Raw genomic sequence first — 23,466 nt, 5'->3', positions numbered from 1 at the left:
GAGTAGCAAGACCACATATGTATGTTAGAAAGACCCACTGGCTGCAGTGTAGTGAGTCAATTAGATCTAGGCAGCAGACTGGGGGCAGGGCAACCAGTCAGGAGGCTGATGCTGTGGTCCAGATGCAAGGTGACAGTGGATGTGACACTTCCCTGGATTCCTACTATCTGCAGGAGAGGTCGAGACACCTCAGTGCGACCCTCAGGAGCTCCCCTTCCTCTGGTGGCAGCTCTTTGGTTTTGCTTTGGGGAACTCCCCTCCGTCATCTTGCTTAGAAGTGTGGTTCCTGACACTCTGCCCTCCTCTGGCCAGGCGGGGCCAATCAGATGGGTTCTTCCTGGATTTTTAACCTTGGGCAGTGGGAGATGGTGCTGCCACTCTCCCTCCAATGCCTCTTCCACCACATCCCCATCTGCTGAACTCCTGACACCATACAGGCAGAGGAAGCCGCTGCCTCCCTGGTCTCCCAAAGCACCCTCTTCTGTACATCATAGTCACCTGAGTGTTTTGCTCCCCTTCCGCTCCCACCAGCTGGGGTGTTCCTAACAGGCTGGGAGCCTGATCCTTGTCTCCTCAGCACCCTGCTCTGAGCTGGCACATAGCAGGCCAGTTAGTGTTTGTTGAATGACTAAGGGAAATCATTAGTGGTTGGCTTCTGTCCTATAGGTTCAGATTTCATACTATGGACCCGAGACCACTCCAGTTGAAGTCCTGCTCTACATCCCTGGGGTCGGTAAGTGACGCCAGGGACCTTGGAGCACCACCCCTCTCCCTCCACACACACACCCATGCAAGGCATCTCTCCAGGAGAAACTACACCCTGAAGCTTACTTTAGACTGAGCAGAGAAAAGGATAATTTCTAGCCAGTCATGCATCTGGTAGTTCGTAAGTATTCCTTCCCCAGTCAGTGAACCCAGAATAGAGCTGGGGAGAGAGGGCGTTTGCAGGAAGCTTCAATTACGTCTCAATATTTTATTTCTCAGCTTAGGAAGTGGTACGTGGATTTTCAACATAAGAGTCTCTATACCTTTTTGAAACCTCAAATATTTATGAGAAAAAGTAGATGATGAGACTGCTTTTTGTTGTTGTTGTTGTTGTTTTTTGCGGTACGCGGGCCTCTCACTGTTGTGGCCTCTCCCATTGCGGAGCACAGGCTCCGGACGTGCAGGCTCAACGGCCATGGCTCACGGGCCCAGCCGCTCTGCGGCCTGTGGGATCTTCCCGGACCAGGGCACAAACCCGTGTCCCCTGCATCGGCAGGCAGACTCTCAACCACTGTGCCACCAGGGAAGCCCGTTGAGACTGTTTTACGCAATAATATAGACCAGTGTTCCCCAAATTCCAGTATTTACATCCCATCTTCACCATTTTTGCCACATCAGTGATCTGCTTGTACTCGTATTTATTTAGTATTCTTCTTTAAATAAAGTACATTTTTAACTTGACCTCATCTGGGACAATAGTATCATAATATTATTATTACTATTTAAACATACATTAAATATATGAACAGCATGTGAAAGCTCCAGGTTTCTTTTCATTAATGAATTTCATTCATTTATTTCATTAATACACATTTTCATAATAGTACTTATTATTGTTGTTGTTATTATTATATAGCACTTACTCTATGCCAGGCAGGGTGCCAAGACTTTGCATTTAACCCTTACAACAATCCAATGAAATTGGCACTATCATTACCACATTTTACAGATGAAGAAACTGAGGTACAAGAGGTAAAGGGACTTGCCCAAGATTCCACAGCTGGTTAGCAAAGGAGCCAGGAAGTTCTGGCCACCAAGCGCTATGCTCTATGGCCCAACATCAATACATGGCTATGGATATGTTTAAAATGTCATCTAGGTCAATCTCATTCTGTGAGCACACGGGGTCGCTACACAATGTCATTGGAACGACCGTAGAGTCATGCGCTCTGATGAGAGGGGAAGGATTCAGAAGCGAACATATGCTTTCTCAGCCATGCCATTTGGACAGAGCAGGGTATGTTTGGGGCTGTGATTTGTCCCCAGTGCAGTCACGGTACACAGAACGAAGAGCCAGGTGGGGTTGGAATAACCACTATGTCCCCTACCCCAAAGTCACTGGGGCTGGAGTTGGGGCCAGAGGCCTTTGAGAGCCTGGCAAGGTGTCCTTTCAGGGGCTTCGTACCATACATCCATTGGGGTGGCCGGGAACTCTTTCTGAGACCCCTGCGGATGGCCAGACATGCAGGGTCTGGTTGGCATTACAGCTGTGGCAGGTCCTCCATGAGAGGAGAATGTGTGTGGTTAGAAGCCCCGGCTCTGCTGTCAGAATTGCAGCCAGACTTCTTCTTGGGAGACATGGGGGTGTCTTAGAAGCTGTGTCTCCTCTGAACCAGTGAGAAAGAAGCCTTTGTGCAGATAGGTCTCCTGGGGCCAGACTGAGTGCTCCCATCTTGCACCCTCACTATCCCTCTCCTCTTACTCCCCGTGATTTCAGAAATCTCCTTGAGCGCGGACTTCACTCGCCCTGGCAAAATGAAGTCCACTGGAGGCAGGAAGGACCAGGTATGGCTCGATCTTGTCCGGCGCCCCAAATGCTCCCGTAACTCCACTGGCTTCTCCTAGCGCGCCCCCTGGTGGTGATGAGGTGAACAGCGGTCTGTCTCATGTATCCATGTTAATAGTAAACGAAACAAATTTAAGAAGAACAGGAAAAAAAAGAAAATTAAAATCACGAATACCATTACCGTTTTGGTTTACATAGGTCCCATCTATTCTACAAAACTAGATTTTCATGACTGTGGGTTCAGAGAATGTGTTGTCCCACAAACTGGAAACTAGACTCACCCAGTTCATGCACAGCAGAGAGAAAATTTGCAGGCAGGTCTCAACTCTGGCTCAAAAATTCCCTATACTATGGGGAATTCCATGGCGGTCCAATGGTTAGGGCTCCACACTTTCACTGCAGGGGGCACGGGTTCGATTCCTGGTCGGGGAAATACGATCCCGCAAGCGCAAAGCGCAGACAAAAAAAAAAAAAAAAAAAAAAAATCCCCTATACTAGACTTTAGCTACTGGTGGGAGAGGTTCACATGAGATGAATAGTAAAGAAAAGAGGCAGGGGATAGAGGAGGGAAGGAGCCAGGTGGGGGGAGGGAATGTATGTTGCAGAAATATAGGGTGATGTCGTACACAGGTGATGAATCGTCTTAACTGGGGTCCATGGATAAACCTCAGGGTGTCCCTGAAACCCCAAAGCTGCCTGCACATTTTTGTGCTGGTATGCACTGTATTTTATTTATTTATTTATTATTTTGGCCACACTGTGTGGCTTGCCGGGTAGTATTTCCCCAGCCAGGGATCGAACCCGTGCCCCCTGCCGTGAAAGCACCAAGTCCTAACTGGACCGCCAGGGAATTCTCCATATGCTGGTGTGCACTTTAAGATGATATGACCTGTCAAAAATTAATATCCCTTTGTGGGGTCAGTCAAAAGTGGGGGGAAGAATTACAGCTCTGGGAGTGGAATTCATCCTTGGGTCCCTCCCAAAACACAGTCATTCCCTGGGGGAGAATGCTCTCCTACAAACAGAAGATGTCATCACTATTAGATTCCTGCTGGGAGGGGCTGCTCCATTTGCTTTCATCTTTGGGCAGACAGTAACCAACTGCTAAGAATAGTGCCCACACTTTGGTGAAGGAGTAATTAAGAGTTCTCAGAAGAGGAGCTATTTAGATTTGAGTCTAGACACAAATATTTAGTGCAGTTTGGTTTGCTAATCCAACAGTTTTTAAAAGCTGTTGAAATCAATTTTACTGTCTTGGACTCCTTTTTTTAAGTGGATGAGTGGAATTTGTTTATGACTTTTGGGGCAGGCAAAAATCCACTCTTGGGACCAAAACATTACCTGATGTGGGAACAAAATGTGTAAATCACAAAAGGCTATCGAGGTGCTAGGGCAAGGTGGCTGGGCTTTCCCAGGAGTTGGAGGGACATACACAGGTTCCTAAGTGTGCCCCATCTCTGCTGGGTGTCCACAGAGGACCTGGACCTGGGGCCCTCATGGACAGGGCGCCATCCTGCTAGTGAACTGTGACAGAGACAATCCCAAATCTTCCACTGTGGACTGCAAGGATGACCAGCTTGACAGCAAAGGTAAAGACCCCCCAAGAACCAATGGGAATAGAGCATTGCCTTTTTGTGAAGCCTTTTGTCCTGAGCCTTGTAACAACCTCAGAAACCAGGGTTATTGGAAGCATGTTCTTTTTAGCATGACTGTTATGTAGGTGAAGGAATGGACAGGGGTCCTGAGAGGGCAAGTAACTTGCCCAAGGTCACACAGCAGCCAGGGAAGAGCTGGGAGCAACGCTCAGTCTCCCAATGCCTCCTCCAGGGCCCAATTTCCATCCCCAGCCCGTTAACCAGCCCAAACTTCTGCTCTTGGGTCAAACCTGGGGCCCAAAATAATTCAAAATGAAAGCCTGACTAGAGCCCCAAATTCATGCCAGAGCAGCCCTGAGCCCCTGCCATAGGCTGGGCACTGCTCGGACCAGTTCAGAATTCTTAACTCATTTGATCCTTCAGCTCAAGTTTCAGAAGTATGTATGGTCCTCACCCCCACTTTACAGATGGAAAAACTGAGGTATGGGGAAGTTAAGCAATTTGCTCTGGGTCACACAGCTAGTAAGTCACAGGCTCAGGATTTGAACCCAGGCATCCCAACACCAGGGCAGGTTTAGGGGCACAAGTTGGGCGCAGGGTCCCTGCTGGCACACCTCTGAGGCATGGCCAGGGTGGAAGACCTGCACTGGAGGAGGGCGCCGAGGGGGGCAGGATTATTTGGCCAGGGCAGCAGCTGCCGCCTTCCTGGGGAGTTGCTAGAATGGCCTAGAAATGGATGCATTTTAAAGCTGCATGGAGTTGGCCTGGCCTGATGCCAGGGAGCAGCCTCTACACGCTGCCTGGCACACAGTAATAACCAAACAGTCCGGGCGCTATAATACGCACTTTACACATATGACTGCACCCTTCCCTCCGTGTGGGCTCTGCGCTCAGCCCTGTGTATTTACGAGGAAGCAGAGGGACGGAGAGCTGAAATGCCTCCCCAAGCCCACAGAGATCCAGGGTTCAAACCCCGCCCACTCCAGTGCCCTTGACCACGTGACTCTTGTCCAGCCTCTGACTCTCGTCCATCTTCAATCTTCCCAAGCCTTTGCCGGCCACTATTCAGGTTGGCTCACTTCCCACGCAGGCCCCGGGGAGAAACCTTTCCACTCATTCACCACACAAATAATTATTGAGCACCTGCCTTGTGCTAGGCATTGTTCTAGATGCTTCTCGGAGCTGGAAACAGAGCAACAAACAAGATAAATGTGATTTCTGCTTTGGCCAGCTTACATCCTAAGTTCATCCTAGTGGGAGAGGACCAAAACCTTGAATTCCTTTAATTCTAAAATGAAAAATATTGTTTAAATACTGGAACGAGCATAAGGAAAATAAAGCAGGTGACGTGATGAAGGGTGGTCTTGGGTGGGGGGGGGGGCGTAGTCTCAGGGGCCTGCGTCTCAGGCCATGCCCTTCTCATTCCAGACCTGAAGGACATGTCCTTGGTGACCCTGAGCACGAAGACCCCCAGGGACTTCAGCAAGCACCAGCTGGTGCTCCATGTGGCCAAGTCTGAGATGGATAAAGTCAGGTGTTTCGAGCCAATGGTGAGTCGCCCTTGGCCGTCACCTTGGTGTTCCCTTCCCACCCCAGCCAATGGGACTCAGCCCCCTCACACACACTTCAGTGAATAATTCCCGAGCACCTACCCTGTGCCAGGTTCTAAGAACTGAGGATGCAGCAGTAAGCACGATGGACATCTCTGCCCACTGCCTTGTAGAAAGGGCACAGACAAAATGCAGCAAACAAGATGATGTCTGATGCTGGATGAGCACTGAGAAGGAAATGACCTCCCTCCCAAGGACTGTTGTAGCTGTTCTCTGTGTGTCTGTCTCTGTCACACACACACACACGCACACACACACACACACAGGACTGTTGTGTACAGAGGTTCCTGAATCCAAGCTGACTGCACATAAGAACTGTAATATGTAATAATTTGTTCCCCAACAACCTGGTGATCAGAGACATCAGTAACTTCTCAGCGGCTTGCGAGCACCTGCCACTGAGTGTCGGGCTCGGTTCTAGGCAAAGAACAAAACAAAGTCTCTGCCCTCATGTCACTTTCATCTTAGCGGGTTGAGAGCAATGATATGTAAAATCATTAAGTAAAGTGTCTAGTGCCTCAGACGGCATTAAATGCTACACAGAAGGATGCAACAGCGAAGAGGAAGAGAACGAGGGGTGTGGGAAAGGGGGGCCAGGGAAGGCTTCCCCCAGAAGGTATCATTGAGCAGACAGAGGTGTGGGAACACCCAGGGGAATGGCACTCCTGGCAGAGGGAACCACAGGTGCAAAGGCCCTGAGGTGGGATGTGCCCATGGGCTTGAGGAATGTAGGGAGGCTGGCTCGGCTGGAGTGCATAATGCAAGGGTTAAGGTGGGGGGGGGGATGAGGGTGGAGAAGAAAGGCCAGAGGGGAAGGGGCTGGGTCAGGGAGGCAGGAAATGACTGTGGCTTCTAGTCTGTGGGAGGTGGGGGGGCCATCTGAGGGCTGTGCAGAGGCGCAACTTGATCTGACTTCCATTCAAACCTCAGCGATTAGACTGACATTGGTTTGGCCACAAACCAACTCCTTGCCTCTATGGAGGTATCACCTCCTCCAGGAAGCCTTCCCTGACCTCCCAGAACTTACTACTATCTGTAATTTTTACTGTCTTTGCTCCTCCCTACTTACCCAGGAGATTGTGCACTCCCTGGGGATCAGGACAGTGACTGTCACCGTGGTCTTTCCAGGTGTCAGCTGAGAGCAGGTGATAGGGAGTGAATGGATGGATGAATGAATGAATGAACTATAATGTATATTGGACTTTCTGCAAAGTTGTGAATGACTCAGGCACCCTCATCACTCCATTCCTGGACCTCCATTAGGAGGGCGAGGGCGGGGCCTTTAGTCCCTTCCTCCTAAGGGGAGGCTCCTGCCAGATCCCGCTGTGAGGGATCCTTAGGGGTGAGATGCCACGGCCTTGGGAAGGCATCACACACCAAGAAGACAAGGTATCAGAAGTAGGGACGCAGACCTGAGCCTCCCCTGCTCTCTCCCAGCAGACAAACAGCCCTCCAGGTACGGCATGATCCTGGGGCCACGGCACCCCTCTCACCCCCTGGAGCCCCAGGGCGGCCATCACAGCACAGACTTCTATGTGGAGGGCCTGGCTTCCCCAGACGCCAGCTTCCCAGGGCTCATTTCCCTCAATGTCTCCCTGCTGCACATAATAATTGTGATATGCAATAATTTGTCCCCTCAGAGGGCAGCCTGTGAGCCTTCTGCGCCAGAAACCCCTGGGCACTCATTTAAAATGCACGTTCTGGGCCAGCCTCTGAACCGCTGGGTCTCGACTCTGGGGATGGGACGGGGCCCAGCTGTGTTTTCACAAGTTGCCGGGGGAGGCTCGGCGTCCCTCCTGCAGTCTGAGAGCGCCTGCTAACCATGCGGGGTCACAGGGGGACCTTCCCCTCTCCTCTTCCCATTGCTTTGGGGCAGAAGGGGTGAGAATGTAACCCCATGGTCAGGACGCAGGCTAGAAGCCAGCAAGGCCTGGGTTCGAATCCAGATGGCGTGACCTTGAGCTCTGACCTCCTCATTCTGTCTCCTCCTTGGTGGAAGGCTGCCCACTAGCTCCCCTCCTGGGTTGTTACCAGAGTTTAGCGAGCTATGCTTGCTAAGAGCAGAGACACAGGGTGAGCTGCGGTCTCTGTCCAGGCTCCAGGTGCCTTGGAGCACCCACCGTGCCCCTCCCCTCCTCCATCCAGCCCTGAGGTCCTGCTCCATCCCTAGAGACACCCCAGGGGGTCCAGCTTGCCCCCTCAAGGCCAGCCAAGGCCACTGGCTGCTGAATCAAGGGCACTAAGGAGGTTGTTTTTTCTGTTCTTTTTAGGTTATTTGCAAATGAGGATTTCCTGAAGTCAGTGGCTGCTCTGGCCAAGAAAGCCAGGTGCAGGCTGAGGGTCTGTGCCAAGGAGGAGAGCACGAATGACCGGTGGATGCAGGTGCGTGGCCCGGGCACACAGGAGGCGCATCCCTGAGGGTCAAGGGACACAGGAACCTGGGCTCCTAGGGCTCAGCCGAGCACCTGGCTGGTCACCCTTCCTCAGACAGGCGGGGAGTTAGGAGCCTCTGAGGGTCCTCACAGACGGAGGGCTCAGGCAAGTGACTCCACTGGCATCTACTGTGGCCACGTCACGCCCGCCGTGGTCACCATGATGACCACCTTCCTGCTTGAAAACTCTCGGACAACTTCAGGAGATTGAGGCAATGCTGCAAAGCGCAGGGGGCTGGGGCTCAACCACTCCCCCTGGCAGCCTCCCTCCAAGCCAGTCTTCCCGGGCTCGGCCACCAGGCCAGGCCACACCCCTGCTCCAGCACCTTCCATGGCTCCCATCTCCTCCTTCTCAGCTTGCCTCTCAATCTGGCTGCCCCACACCGGCCACACTGGATCACCATTCCGTCTCTGTGCCAGGCTCCCCCTCCACCCCGTCGTGCCATGAGCCCCCTGAGGGCAGAGAGGGAGTCTCATTGAGCTCAGCACCGAGAACCTGGCATTGGGTGGTGCCAGTGGGCAGTTGGCGGGCTGACTGAGCCTCCGTGCCTCTCCTTCCATGCTGCCCGCCCTGCTCCCACCCCATCCCATAGCCCTGTTCCTTCTCTCCAGCCGCCCTCCCCATTCCCACCCCCACGTCCAAATCAGTCCCGTCCAATCCCAGCTCGAATCCCCTCCGTAAATGTCTTCAATCCTTCCAGTGGGAATTCATTCTTCTTTCTTCTAAACCTCCAATAATACCCTCTTCCTTTCTCATCCTTCCATCTGTGTTAAATCAGGTTGAACCAGAAGAAATGGCTGATATGCCACCATTTTTTACCTCCAAGAATGGCAGTTTCGGATGCTTCAGCTAATAGTGATGTGTCCAAGATCATGCCTGCCTGCTAAAATACAGGCAGGATGTGTACCCGATTCATTTCTGCACCCTCCCCGTCTCTGCCCCATGGGCTCGGCCGGGGCCTCACCTGCCCTCCTTTGGGGCGGAGCTACTGCTGCCCTCCAGCCTCAGCTCAGCAATGCTCTTTCTCTCTTTTTTTTTTTTTTTTTGGCAGTACGGGGGCCTCTCACTGTTGTGGCCTCTCCTGTTGCGGAGCACAGGCTCCGGACGCGCAGGCTCAGCGGCCATGGCTCACGGGCCCAGCCGCCCTGCGGCACATGGGATCTTCCCACACCGGGGTACGAACCCGTGTCCCCTGCATCGGCAGGCGGACTCTCAACCACTGCGCCACAAGGAAAGCCCTCTTTCTCTTTTTTTAAAATTATTTTTGACTGGAGTATTGTTGCTTTACAATGTTGTGTTAGTTTCTGCTGTACAGCAAAGTGAATCAGTTACACATATACCTATGTCTTCTCTTTCTTAGATTCCCTTCCCTTTTAGGTCAACACAGAGCATTGAGTAGAGTTCCCTGTGCTATACAGTAGGTTCTTTTTAAGAACTCTCCTCTGACCCGTCCCAGCTGAATCAGGAGTCCCTCCTCCGTGTTCCCGAAGACCCCTCACCTCCCTCCCATCACCTCCTAGCACCGGGTGGTGAGTGTCCAGCTCCTGGATCCCCCCTTGAGGACAGGCTCGTACACCATGGGTCCCTGGCATCTGGCCGGGCACTTACCAGGAGCGAGAGTGAAGGGCACGCCATTGATTCCACTACACGTTGGTTCAAATACAGGACAGTAAACTCTGCTTTCCCGGAGCCCCTCCTCTGGAGTTGAATGTCCCACGTGCGTTTGCCCTTGACGGCAAGGGGGAGCGTGTGGATGGTTCCACACCCCCATCCCTGCGCTGGGGGTTGAGACCCAGGCAGCGCACGTAACAGCCTCCCCTGCACTCTCTCTTCACAGGATGAGATGGAGATCAGCTACACCCAAGCCCCACACAAAACGCTGCCCGTGGTCTTTGCCTCCCCAAGGAACAGAGGCCTGAAGGATTTCCCCATCAAATGCATGCTGGTACGTACTAGGCGGGGATGGGCACCAGCGCTGAAACCCTTGCCTTGAGGCCTCCTTCCTCCTTTTCTGTCTCCCACCCCCGCCTGCTGCTGAGCATCCTGCAGGTGTGCGTCCTGCCCAAGCAGCCACCACACAGGTGGCCGGGGCGTCCTGCCCAAGCAGCCACCACACAGGTGGCTGCGGGGCATTTTTGTGATGTGATGAGATCTGGCTCTTCCCTTCCCAAAGCCCTTTCTGGCCATGAGCTCATTTTGTCCTCAGGAAAACCCTGCCGAGGACATAAGTCCTCTCCATAGATGCTCTTGGGACTTCCCTGGCGGTCCAGTGGATTAGACTTCACGCTCCCACTGCAGGGGGCACGGATTCGCTCCCTGGTCGGAGAGCTAAGATCCCACATACTGTGCGATGCGGCCAAAAAAAAAAAAAAAAAGATGCGTTTGCTGGAAGGTGAGGGTAGGGCCAGGACCAGAACCTTCTCCAATGTCCAGCTGGAGGCTCTGTCTTTTGGGTGGGAGGCTGGTCTTTGGGGGGCTCCCTCTGGGACATGGGGGTGTTCAGGATCAGAGTGGTCACTTGCTCGGTGTGACTTTGTCAGCCAAGGTCTCTACGTGTGTTTGGGGGGTGGGGCGAGGGTGACATATTAGTGAGGCGTGCTTGACTAACCTGGCAGTTTCGGGCAAACTCAGCAAAGAACAATAATAATAATAGTAATAATAATGGTTACATTTATTGAGCACGCGTTCTGTGGCATTCAAAGGGCTAAATTCTTACATGAGCGGACTCATTTAATCTAACAACCTCTAAGGTAGATGCTATCACTAGACCCATTTTTTTTTTTTTTTTTTTTTTTTGTGGTACGCGGGCCTCTCACTGTTGTGGCTTCTCCCGTTGCGGAGCACAGGCTCTGGACGTGCAGGCTCAGCGGCCATGGCTCACGGGCCCAGCCGCTCCGCGGCATGTGGGATCTTCCCGGAACGGGGCACGAACCCGTGTCCCCTGCATCGGCAGGCAGACTCTCAACCACTGCACCACCAGGGAAGCCCTAGACCCATTTTATAGATGAAGAAACTGAGGCTCAGAGAGGTGAAGCAGCTTTCCTGAAGTCACACAAAAAGAGAGTGAAGCTAGAATTCAAACTGGGCCATGAACACCCTGCTCCCTGCTTTCCCAGTAAGACCCCAGGCCTGCGATCTGAGCCTGGACAGCCCCCTAACCTCAGGCACCAGGGAAAACAAAGGAAAGAGTGCGGGGTGCAAGGTTTGCTGTGCTGAATGGCTTTCCAAGGAGCACCCTGTGCCCCAAGGGGAAAGGAAGCAGCCTTGCCCACACAGGAGGCTTTGAAAAGAAACTTGAGTTTAACTCGCTGGTTCTCCTGTGCTGAGTGGTGACAATGAGGGGATTTAGTTGGGGTCACTGGTGTCTCTCTGCCACAGAATCAGGTTAATCCTGTTTCAGGAGCAGCAGGATGAATTTGCCAGCTGTGCTGAGACTTTGGCCCTTCTCGCTGATTTCAGTCCTATTGTGTTCCATGGCCATGTCTCCAAGAGTGAGGAAGGCTAGGCTCTCTGATGTCACAAGCCAGGTGCCAGGCAGACAGACAGACACCGCAGCACAGGTGTCCTCACCCAACCCACAGACAGCCTCGGAAGAGGGGGGCTGCGACGGTCTCTTAGCCACTCTCGTCTGGGGTATTCAAATCACTCAGGAAAAGAATTGGGATCAAAGTCAAACTCCTCGAAAAGGGAACCCTCTTGCACTGCTGGTGGGAATGTAAATTGATGCAGCCACTGTGGAGAACAGTATGGAGGTTTCTTAAGAAACTACAACTAGAATTACCATACAACCCAGCAATCCCACTACTGGGCATATACCCTGAGAAAACCATAATTCAAAAAGAGTCATGTACCACAGTGTTCATTGCAGCTCTATTTACAATAGCCAGGACATGGAAGCAACTTAAGTGTCCATCGACAGATGAATGGATAAAGCAGATGTGGCACATATATACAATGGAATATTACTCAGCCATAAAAAGAAATGAAATTGAGTTATCTGTAGTGAGGTGGATGGACCTAGAGTCTGTCATACAGAGTGAAGTAAGTCAGAAAGAGAAAAACAAATACCGTATGCTAACACATATATATGGAATCTAAAAAACAAAAAAAAAAGGTTCTGAAGAACCTAGGGGCAGGACAGGAATAAAGACGCAGACATAGAGTATGGACTTGAGGATATGGGGAGGGAAAGGGTAAGCTGGGACGAAGTTAGAGAGTGGCATGGACATACATACACTACCAAACATAAAATAGAGAGCTAGTGGGAAGCAGCCGCATAGCACAGGGAGATCAGCTCCGTGCTTTGTGACCACTTAGATGGGTGGGATAGGGAGGGTGGGAGGGAGGGAGATGCAAGAGGGAGGAGATATGGGGATATATGTATAGCTGATTCACTTTGTTATAAAGCAGAAACTAACACACCATTGTAAAGCAATTACACTCCAATAAAGATGTTAAAAAAAAAAAGTCAAACTCCTCGCCAGGTAACGGCCCCATCTGCTTCTCCAACCCCGTCATGGGCCACTTTCCCTGTCCCTCACCTGGCTCCAGCCCCACTGGCCTCCTTCCTGTTCTTCAAATGTACCCAACTTGTGCTTGCCCCAGGGCCTTTTCATATGCTGTTCCCGCTTCCCGGTTAGCTTCCCGGTTCACATGTCTGGCTGCTTCTCCACCTTCAGGTCTCAGCTTCAATGCCCTCCTTAGTGAGGCCATCCTGGTACGAAGGACACATGCACGCCCCTGGCGTTCTCCACTGTAGCACTGCTGGTTCCTTCTGTTATAAATCACCAGACTGTTTACTTTCCATCCTCTGTCTCCCCGCTAGACTGGAAGCACCACAAGGGCACGCCTGGGCCGTAGTGCCCATCACTGTACACCAGGCACTTGGCATGCAGCTTACACGTGGTGGGTGTTCTCCCACAAGACAACATCAGTACATTTTAAACCGGTCGGTGGAACACCAGTAGCACTTGCCATAAGTAGAAGCATTGAACCTTGAAGTTAAACAGAATGAAAACAAAAGAGTGCTATTAAATCCAGCTCCACACAAATGACTGCAGAAACTCCGAACCAGGTTCCACCCTCCGCTTGTTAAGACGGGAGGTTAGCGGGTGTTAAGGATGGATTTGCATCACCCGCTCTGGGACTTTCATCTTTGATGAACCAGAAAGACTGGAGGAGAACTTGGCCACATTCTAAGCCTGTGCTGGAATCTGTAGCGAGTAGCACACGTGAGCATCTCCTGCATATCTTGCTCTGGGTTGGGGGGCCCTTCTCCAGACCATGGATACCCCTTCATTCGCCTGCAGAAATCCAAGCCTGCCGCCTAGGTAGCTTTCTTCTCATGGCGACAGCCAGCGCAGTGACTTGGATGAATTTGCTATTCATTCATCAAATGTTCTTTGAGCACATACTCTGTGCCCAGCCCTGTTCTAGGCACTTGGAATCTATTGGTGAGCAATGCCAAGGCCCCTGCCCTCATGGAGCTGACATTCTAGCCCAGAGAGATTGACAAGGAACAATATGTTTAATGAATAAATACATTACATTATATGTTGGGAGGTGAAATCAAGTACTACAGAAAAAGAAAGAGCAGAATCAAGGGGCTCACAGGTGCCAGAGTGGTGGGGGGACTGGATTGCAATTTTAAATAAAATGGTCAGGGGAGGCCTCTTTGAGAAGCTGACACTGGAGCAAAAACTGGAAAGAGGTGAAGAAGTTGACTCTGTAGATATCTTGGTGAAGAGTGTTCTGGGCGGTGGAACAGCCAGTGCAAAGGCCCTGAGGCAGGGCATGCCTGGCATGTTCACAGAATAGCGAGGAGGCCCGAAGGGGTGGAGCTGAGTGAGCAAGAGGCAAAGTGGTAGGAGAGGCAGAGAGGTGACGGGGATGAGGTGTAGTGGGGAGACGGATCCTGTGAGCTTCTTGGCCATCGTAAAGCCATTTGTTTAGAATCTGAGAAACTGGGGAATCATTGCAGAGTCTTAAACAGAGGATGATTATGACCTGATTGATGTTATTAAAGAGAACCTCTGGCTGCCCACTGAGAATGGACGGCAGCGGGGCAAGGGTGGGAGCAGGGAGAGTGGGGATGAAGCTGGTGCTGTAACTGGAAAGATGATGGGGTTGCAGACCAGGGGAGCAGGGGAGAGGGTGAGAAACAGCCAGATTTGGGACATGTTTTGAGGACAGAGCCAATGGGATTTCCTGATGCTGTGAGGGAGAGACAAGCCTAGATGACTTCAGGTTTTGACCCTTGTGAGTGGCAGGTGTCATCCCTTGAGATGGGAGGACTGGGGGAGGAACAGGGAACAAGGAGCTGGGAAGCGGGGATCAGCAGTTCTGCTTGGGGCAAATGTGAGATACTTAGTCAACATCCAAGTCAGACATTGTGCCACATGTATGGCGTTTGGGAGGGAAATACAGACTGAGATATAAACGTGGGCATGGTCAGCACATGGATGGTATTTCATGAGACTGGGTGAGATCGTCAAAGGAGGGAGTGAATCAAGGACTAGGTCTGGGGCCCCCAGTGCACAGGAGGCTGAGAGGGAGCAATGGCCGAAGCGAAGTGCAGAAAGTGTGGGAGGGACATGAGGGTGACCAGCTGACTCGGATGTTAATGGACAAGGAAGCCTGGGCACTGCCCTTGGGTTTAGCTGTGTGACCACGAAGACCTCGAGGGAGCAGTGTTGACGGCCCAGCCGGGGAGGAAGTCAGGTTGGCATGGGTTTTAGAGAGAAAGGGACGATTTGGAAATGATGGTTTTTAGACTTATGCTATCACAGACCTCCTTGAGACTAGTCATCTTCCCAGAAAAATGCACCCAAGCTCACTATTTGGAATCTGCTTTCAGGGAGTCTGTGGCCCCCATGAAGCCCCAGGGTACAGACCGTCGACTTGTAGGAAGCCGAGTTATAGGTGCAGTACGTAGACCGAATGATGGCTCCTCAAATGTGGCCTAATCCCCAGAAGCAGATGCTGTCTTACATGGCAACAGGGGCTTTGCAGATGTGATTAAGTTAGGGATTTTGAGATGGGGATTCTCAGGATCTGGGTGGGCTCTATGTAATCACAGCGCTCCTTGTGAGAGGGAGGAAGGTGGGTTGCGGTGGGAAAATGCATGTGATGACAGCAACAGAGGTTGGAGTGACGGGCATTGAAGAGATGGAAGAAGAGGCGACCAGCCAACGTGGCCACTAGAAGCTGAAAAAGGAAAGAAGATGGATTCTCTGCCAGAGCCTCCAAAAGGAAGCAACATGCCACCCCTTGATTTTAGCCCAGTGAAACTGATTCCAGACTTCTGACCTCAGAACCGTAAGAGATAAACATGTGTTGTTTGAAGCCACGAATTGGGTTACAGCAGCAGCTGGAAACTAATATGGGATGAGAGGTGTGTCACCTGCCCGGTCTTCTCATGAAGATGGAGATGTAATAAAAAAAAAAAAAGGTATCCCAGGGTCCTGAATCCCTTCCCTGAAGGAGAACCTTGACTCCTTCGTCCGGAAGAGACTTCCTTGTTAATCCCCACCTTTGTTGGCTCCCCCACCCCCATCTCCCCATAACACTCCTTTAACCCCGCGTTGGCAGTAAGGAAAGCCAGGAGACGCACGAGGACCTGCAGGATTTCCTCAGTGCCCAGCAGGTGCAGGCCCCTGTGAAACTCTGCTCCGACTGGCTGTCTGTGGGCCACGTGGATGAGTTCCTGAGCTTCGTTCCAGTGCACAAGAAGTTGCAGTCCGGGGGGCTCCCTGGAGGAAGCCACATGCCTTCTTCTTGGGTTTCCAAACACAGCTCTGCCTCTGCCTGGGGGTGACTGACCTTACCTTCCTGACTCTGTTTTTCCCTCACCCCCAGGAGGGGGCATGTAAGAGGCGGCCTGCCCAGGTCCAAACCCACACTCCCTGTACCCTCAGCAGAGCCTTCCTCCTTAGGAGACCCAGGGGCAAAGCTGACCTCTGACCCCAGGGCTTCTGGCTGCTCCTGGCCAGCCCCAGGTCCTGCTACAAACTGTTCCAGGAGCGAATGAAGGAAGGCCATGGGGAGGCTCTGCTGTTCCAAGGGGTCAAGAGTAAGATGGCTGTGCCTGTTCTTTTACCTGGGAAACTTCCTCTGCCTTCACATGGTCTCCTATTGCCAGACGGAATCATTCAGGCAACAGATATCTGAGTAGCCACTGAGCACCAGGCTTTGTGCTAAGTGCTGGGGATGCTGTATGAACAGGGCAGAATAGCTCCCTGCCCTCAGGACCCAGAGTCCAGGGCAAAGTGAGTCAAGGAAACAACTAAACACAGGGGCACTGAGGGGTGTCTGAGAGAAGCTCAAGGAAGGCTTCCTGGAGGAGGCGAAGATCAAGCATGAGCGTGAGAGATGAGCAGGAGTTGGCCAGGCAAACGGGGCAGTGGGATGGAAGGAAGAGAGATATTCCAGACAGAAGGAACAGCAAAGGCACAGAGGCAGGAGAACGCAAGGTGTGTTTGAGGACCTGAAAATAGTTCAGTCTGGGTGGAGCACAGAAAGAAATATTTTTTTCAGTGAAATCCACAGACACTGGTCAGAGTCAGAGGTTGAAGTCACCATGGCTGAGAGTTTTCACCTAATATCTGTATATGTCCTGTAGCATCAGGCAATGCTCAGACCTCTGTTTGCCCCTCCAGAAACGGGATCCCTTTGGAGATAAGAGAATTTAAGGGAGCGAAGGTAAAACTCTTAATGAGAACTTACCCTGATAGATTATTTTATTAAAGTCATCTGCCTCCCAGATGCTCATAATAAACCTATATTTTAGGAATCATTGCTGCCCCCATTTTATAGATGGGAAAACTGAGCCCCGACTGGACCTGCTGGGAAGAGCAAAATGGACCTCTGAATTCATCTGCTTTTTTTCTTTTCTTTTTCTCCATGACAGACAAAACCCAGCAGAAAAGAAAGGACATTCTGTCAAACGAGAAACTGAGAGAACATAATTCATATGTGGAGGTACTAGCCTGGCTGCCCAGGAGATGCCATATCCCGGGCAGACCCGACACTCCCACCCCCACCTCCAGCCCCCTTCCCTGTGGTTAGAGGCCCAAGGCAGAGGCTTCCACGGGCTCAGTGATGAACAGCCTTGGGATTTGGGTCAATGTGTGTGTGAGAGAGAGAAAGAGAGAGAGGAGACCTCGGTCACCACTACAGGAATACACACAAGATGATGCACGGAGGAGAGAGAATTGGCAAAGCTGGAGCTGGAGAAAGATGGGGGAAACTCTCAGAAACAGAGGGACAGAGGCAGGAGAGAGGCCAAGCGTTGGAGTGACTGGAAAGGCAGGGACACAGAAGCAGAAAAGAGAGGCAGAGGGACTGAGCAGAGGGAGGGAAGGAGGGAGGAAAAAGAGGTGCCCATCACCGCCTTCCTGACCCTGTCCGTGGTCCTTCCCCTGGCCGGGCCTCAGCCCCACCTGCCCCTCCCCCACGGCAGTCCGCGCCCCGCCCCGTGCTAGCCCCGCCCCGCCCACCGCCGTCCACTCCTCCCGCCCCCCCAGAAATGCATCGACTGGAACAGGAGCTGGGCGTGACGGAAGGGGACATCGTGGACATCCCCCAGCTCTTCAAGCTCCAGAAAGGCTTCAAAGGGACCCTCAAGGTGGAAACCTTTTTCCCAAACATGGTGAGGAAGTGACCTTCTGAGTAGCCTTAAGTCAGAGAGGCCAGCTGGGCACTGGGTCCAGGAGGCTTGGTTGGCTCCTCACCCGTTGGGGTTTGCACGGCCCTATCCGCCTTACAGAGGCTTTAGGCAACCACCTGGGGGTCAAAGACTATCATCGCCCCCACTTTACAGATGATGCCCAGGGAGACCAGGTCCCTGGCAAGAGGTGGGATTCAGAGCTGGGATTCAGAGCCTGGGGTCTGGCTGAACTGCCCCCCTGTGGACTTTCGGTGGCGGGTGAGGTAGGAATGGGGCAGGTTCTGGGGGGCGGAGACAAGCAACAAGGAAGATGCTCTCAGGTCGAATTAAGTACCATGAAGGGAATAAAGGTGGGGCACCTTTTCAGACTGGTCCAGGAAGGCCTCTCTGAGGAGGTTAGGCTGGCACTGCCTGGGCTAAGTGGGATTCACCTGTCTGAAGGGTGAACTTGAGGGAGATCCACTTTTGTCGAGAACTTTTAACTGACCCCAGCACCATCTTGAAGTCGCCTGGTATATATTTCCCGTCCCTCTGCCCTCTTGCTATGTCTCTTCCAAGAATACCCAAAGCCCAGGCAGAAACCTCACCCAATTCTACTGGGGTCCTTCAGCCCCCTCTCCCGCTGCAGCTGCGGATTACAGTTCAGGGAAGAACCTGTAGTCCCCGGCACAGTGGTCTTCAAACTGGGTTCTCCAGGGCCCTGGGGTTCCAAGGTAGGACCTCAAATGCAGTGGTTTAGATTTTGTCTGTGTCATGCACTGAAGTGCTGCAGAAGATTTTGTTTAGAATAAAGGTTCCTTCGCTAAAATGAGACAGGAGGGGGCACCCTCCTCTTAACCCCTGGAATAAAATTGGCCCCAAGCATTTCATTTTTTCTCCAGTTTAGCCCAGCCAGGCAAGAAAGCTGATGCTGACAGATGGGGGATGAGGCATCTCAGATGAAGTAATCAGCTATGCGGAGGGCCGACTTCGTACCTCCACTGTGCGCGGCTCCAGAGGGAGCTGGAGCCTGAGCCATGACTCTCTCAGGAGCCCCGTGATGGGCGGTGGGGGCGTGGGCCTGGGCATGGAACAGGCGGAGAAATGAGGAGTGCCAGGCACTTGGCATGGGCTACATCTGAGCGGTGAGATGCCCCTTCGGTGACTCGTAAGCCCTGGAGACTGACTCCGTGCTTACTACGAGCTGGCACAGACTCTGCATACAGGTTCTTATCCAATTGTCACAGCAATGGAAGTGTGTTTGGGTTCTTTTTGCTGATGGGGCTCAGAGAGGCGAAGTGACTTGCCTAAGGCCACACAGCTATATAATAGTAGTGCTGGGATTCAAATCCATGTTGGCCTGGAGCCCAAATCCTCATCCTTTCACCTCACCAGGCCACCTCCCAATATAACGGAGGAAACACAGTCACTTACATAAGTTATAACATATGGAAGGTGCCCCAAAATAGGTAGTCACTGATTCACCAGATCATATCAACAGGTATTTATTAAGTGCCTACTCTGTGCCAGGCACTGTGCTGGGAGCTATGGAAGCACAGAGGAGGATGACTGACTCACTGGCAGCTTCACGGAGGCGGTGGTACTTGAGCTTGGAGATAAGAGAATTTAAGGGAGCGAAGTTAAAACTCTTAATGAGAACTTACCCTGATAGATTATTTTATTAAAGTCATCTGCCTCCCAGATGCTCATAATAAACCTATATATTAGGAATCATTGCTGCCCCCATTTTATAGATGGGAAAACTGAGCCCCGACTGGACCTGCTGGGAAGAGCAAAATGGACCTCTGAATTCATCTGCTTTTTTTCTTTTCTTTTTCTCCATGACAGACAAAACCCAGCAGAAAATAAAGGACATTCTGTCAAACGAGAAACTGGGCCTTGAGTAATCGAGTTTGCCACAGGGTGGCAGTGGGGAAGGAGAGAGCAGTGTTGAGAATGTGGACCCCGGAGTCCGACAGATTTGAGTATAAGTCCTAGACTCGCTGGGTGACCTTAAGTAGCTCACGTTACCGGCCTGGGCCTCAGTTTGCTCATCTGTGAAGTGGGGCTGTTATTTCCAAAGGTCAGAAGAGGAAGGGGGCGCTCAGATGGTGCCGCAGGCTGCACGCTGCTGCCCCTGACCTGGGCTCCCGCTTCTTTGCAGAAGAACATGCTGGTGCTGGGGAAGCACCTGGGCACCCCCAAGCCCTTCGGGCCCATCATCAACGGCCGCTGTTGCCTGGAGGAGAAGGTGCGGTCCCTGCTGGAGCCTCTGGGCCTCCACTGCACCTTCATCGATGACTTCTACACCTACCACGTTCAGCAGGGGAATGTGCACTGCAGCACCAACGTGCGCCGGCAGCCCTTCTCCTTCAAGTGGTGGTGCATGGTGCCCTGAGCCCATTCTGCGCCCCCGTCCCCCCCGTCCCCGGAAGATCCTGGCCAGAGGCTCTGGTCCCCTGCAGTGAGGCACAGCAAGAGCTCTTGGGGACATTTTGGCTCCCGGGGAGGGATGGAGGATCACCCTCTGGGCAGTGGCTTGATTCCTTCCCCTGTGCCCCAGCCCCTGAAATCCTCACCGAGGACCCCAACATGGTCATGGCATTGAAAACTCACTTCTGCTGTGAGAAGCTGCAATGATGTTTTTTTTTTTTTTTTTTTTTTTTGTGGTACGCGGGCCTCTCACTGCTGTGGCCTCTCCCGTTGCGGAGCACAGGCTCCGGACGCGCACGCCCAGCGGTCATGGCTCACAGGCCCAGCCACTCCGCGGCATGTGGGGTCCTCCCGGACCGGGGCACGAACCCGCATCCCCTGCATCGGCAGGCGGACTCTCAACCACTGCGCCACCAGGGAAGCCCCTGCAATGACGTTTTACAGTCACTTTGTATGTGAGGTCAAGCTAATGCTCCTGGCATTCATTCATTTATTCATTCACTCACTGTCATGGTCGAATTGAATATTACAAACTTGAAGGTTCGACCGGGATACATTGAAGGCCAACATTCCTGCGTATGTCTTTCTTTCCCGGGCATACATTGGGTCTATAAAATTTTCTATGATCTGAGCCTAGTTGATTCTAATCTTCCCAAGGAGCCTCTGAGGGAGACTGAGGGGGGAGGAGGAGGGCTGAGCCCCCCCAGGGGTGCAGCACATCCCCAGAGCTGCACTGAAGTCAGTTTCCAAACAGCCAGCCAGGTGAACTGCCTGAGGTGTACAGATACTCATTTGATTATTTGCTTTAATGTGTGTGTATGTTAACTGCACTCCTCTGTATTTCATGATTAAAAAAATAAAGTTATAAAAAGTTGACTGGATCACAGGAACACTCGGCAGGAAATAGGAGCAGAGATGAAGTCATGGCAGCCTCAGGCTTCGGATACCACAGAGCGATATTTATCAGGTTCGAGGGCAAAGGTGCAGCCTGATTCCTGGTCACATTGTCCTTTGGTAAAAAGGCAACAGACATGGAATGCAAGAACCCAAGGGGGACAGGAGAACTGACTGTCGTTTCAAACACGCAAACGTTTCAGACATCAGCAAATTCTCATTGTCTCTCCCATTTGTCATTTCCGTTCCACCAGCTAGAAAGCCCTGCAAAGCAGAGTCTTGTCCCTCTTGTTTTCTGCTGTGCCACACTCTGTCTAGCTGGACGTGGCGCAGAACAGGAGTCATGGGTTTCGTGGAGTGAGGTTGTTAGTCCCCCCTGTGTCCTTTTCATATGTTTTCTTTTATGGCCCTGACATTAGGACGTAAGATTCCCCTGAAGAAAATAAAACTTGGTGACTTGAGGTCTTGATGATTGAGGCCAGATTTTGGCTCCATAGAGCCTGAGATGCTCAGAAAACACCCAGAGATGCTGTTTTCAGGTGGGTCGTGGAGAACATGATGGTGGAAAAAGATGGTCACCCAGAGTGTCTGCCCTCACACAGACTAAGGAGAAAGGGATCCATAAACCCGGTCACCATGTGCTTCTTTCTCTGAAGAGCATCAGCTCCCCCCACCCCCACCCCGCTTGGAATTTGCGGAGGCAGAAGATGCACAAGTGTTTCTTGTGGACAGAAGGGGGCCGTGCACAAGGGGAAGCTGGTGTGAGGTTGTCCCCAGACCTGACCAATAGGGCAGCCTGGAGCAGTGAATGAGCTCAGTGGACAAAAGCGGAAGCCCTTGCCAGATTCCTGGAGCTGCAGAAGGCTGGAGAGATGAGCTGATGGCTAAAGCGGCCCTTGCATCAGCTAAGTGCAAGCGCTCATGGGGGATGCGGGGCATCAGTAAAGGAGCCAGGGGAGCCCGAGTGAGAGAAGGCACCAGTTTAAGTCCCGCCAGCCGTGTAGAGCCTCTTGTGATGGCGCTCAGGAGCAAGAACTTTCCTGCTGCCTCCCTCCCTCCCTAACACCCATCTCCCCTGCCTTCTCCTGCAATCACGTTAGTTTTCTGCAGCTGCTCTAACAAATTACCACAAACTCGGTGGCTTAAAACAACAGAAATTTATCCTCTCACAGTTCTAGAGGCCAGAAGTCCAGAACCAGTTTCACTGGGCTGAAATCAAGATGTCCGCAAGGCTGGATCCCTTCCGGAGCCCTAGGGGAGAATCCATCCTTTGCCTCTTCCAGCTTCCGGTGGCTGTCGGCATGCCTCGGCGGGTGGCTGCATCGCTCCAGTCTCTGCCTGTGTGGTCGTTGCCTTCTCCTTCTGTGTATGTCACTCCCTCTGCTTCTCTTATAAAGACACTTGTGATGGCATTTACGGCCCACCCAGATAATCCAGGATAATCTTAGCTCAAAAATTCTTAGTCACATCTGCAATCTTAGTCACAACTGCAAGGACTCTTTCTATAAGAGATAACACAGGTTCCAGGGATTAGGGCCTTGATATCTTTCGGGGGCTATTATTCAACCTACTACCGGTTAGGAACCACCACTTGCCAACTGGACAGGTAGAAGGGGAAGAAAGAAGCCAAGCATCCCCTTTCCAGAGTTCTAAGTTTTGCAGCTGCATTAAATCCTAACGGGAAAGACTTAACTTTTTAAAAATTGAGATATAATTGACATATACGTTGTGTAAGTTTAAGGTGTACAAACGTGTTGATATGATACATTTATATATTGCAATACGATGACCACTGTAGTGTTAGCTGATACCTCTATCCCATCACATAATTATCACCTTTTGGGGGGGGGATAGATTTAATTTCATAAAAGCAAATGAAGGGGTTTTCTTTTGTGTGGGATTGAACTTTCAAACCTCTGAATTGAGATTGTTTGGTGACTGTTTTATGTCTGGTTCCCGGAAACAGATTCTGCCCACAGGAGGTTTCTGGGCCGGGGGTGGGGTGGGGGGAATGGTGGGAGGGTGCTCTTAGGAACCATAGGTGGGAGGGAGTCTGGGGGGCAGTGGGGGACGATGAACTGGGATGTAGTGACCACAAAGGTTTTGGGAAGTCCCCGGCATGCTCTGGGGCTGGGCCCTCGGAGTTGTCCTGAATTAAGACAAGCAGCCTGCCCTTCGTCTCCCCACATTGGATGTAGCTGCCCCCAAGGAGGGACTGTAACCTTGGGAATTGGCAGTAGACGATTCCAGGAAAGGGACTTGCGGTGAGCAGCCGGAAGCCAACACTCATAGCAGCTGGGGAAT

The 23,466-nt window shown here is 51.9% G+C and overlaps 2 protein-coding genes across 2 annotated transcripts in view; both read left to right on the top strand.

The window, feature by feature from the left end:
- LOC309829752 (protein-arginine deiminase type-4-like) overlaps positions 1–17,850 on the top strand; it is a gene marked incomplete at both ends in the record, with an annotated part of 28,876 nt that extends 11,026 nt beyond the window's left edge. The window contains 11 exon segments of the mRNA XM_082665896.1: positions 667–733; positions 2,483–2,550; positions 4,026–4,140; positions 5,575–5,679; positions 5,682–5,696; positions 7,194–7,369; positions 10,027–10,134; positions 15,784–15,926; positions 16,047–16,056; positions 16,158–16,260; positions 17,714–17,850. Of these exon segments, the coding sequence (XP_082522022.1) occupies positions 667–733; positions 2,483–2,550; positions 4,026–4,140; positions 5,575–5,679; positions 5,682–5,696; positions 7,194–7,369; positions 10,027–10,134; positions 15,784–15,926; positions 16,047–16,056; positions 16,158–16,260; positions 17,714–17,850 (1,047 nt within the window).
- The window catches only part of LOC309831324 (protein-arginine deiminase type-3-like), a gene marked incomplete at both ends in the record, with an annotated part of 84,302 nt that extends 64,069 nt beyond the window's left edge, over positions 1–20,233 (top strand). Inside the window, 1 exon segment of the mRNA XM_082668440.1 lies at positions 20,000–20,233. Coding sequence (XP_082524566.1) covers positions 20,000–20,233 — 234 coding nt within the window.
- Positions 20,234–23,466: the final 3,233 nt, after the last annotated feature.

The sequence above is a fragment of the Grampus griseus genome (genome assembly GCF_964374135.1).
Source record: "Grampus griseus genome assembly, chromosome: 1".
Taxonomy (NCBI): Eukaryota; Metazoa; Chordata; class Mammalia; order Artiodactyla; family Delphinidae; genus Grampus; species Grampus griseus.
Note: the sequence above shows the minus strand (reverse complement) of the source record. Positions and strands in the feature narration are given on the sequence as shown.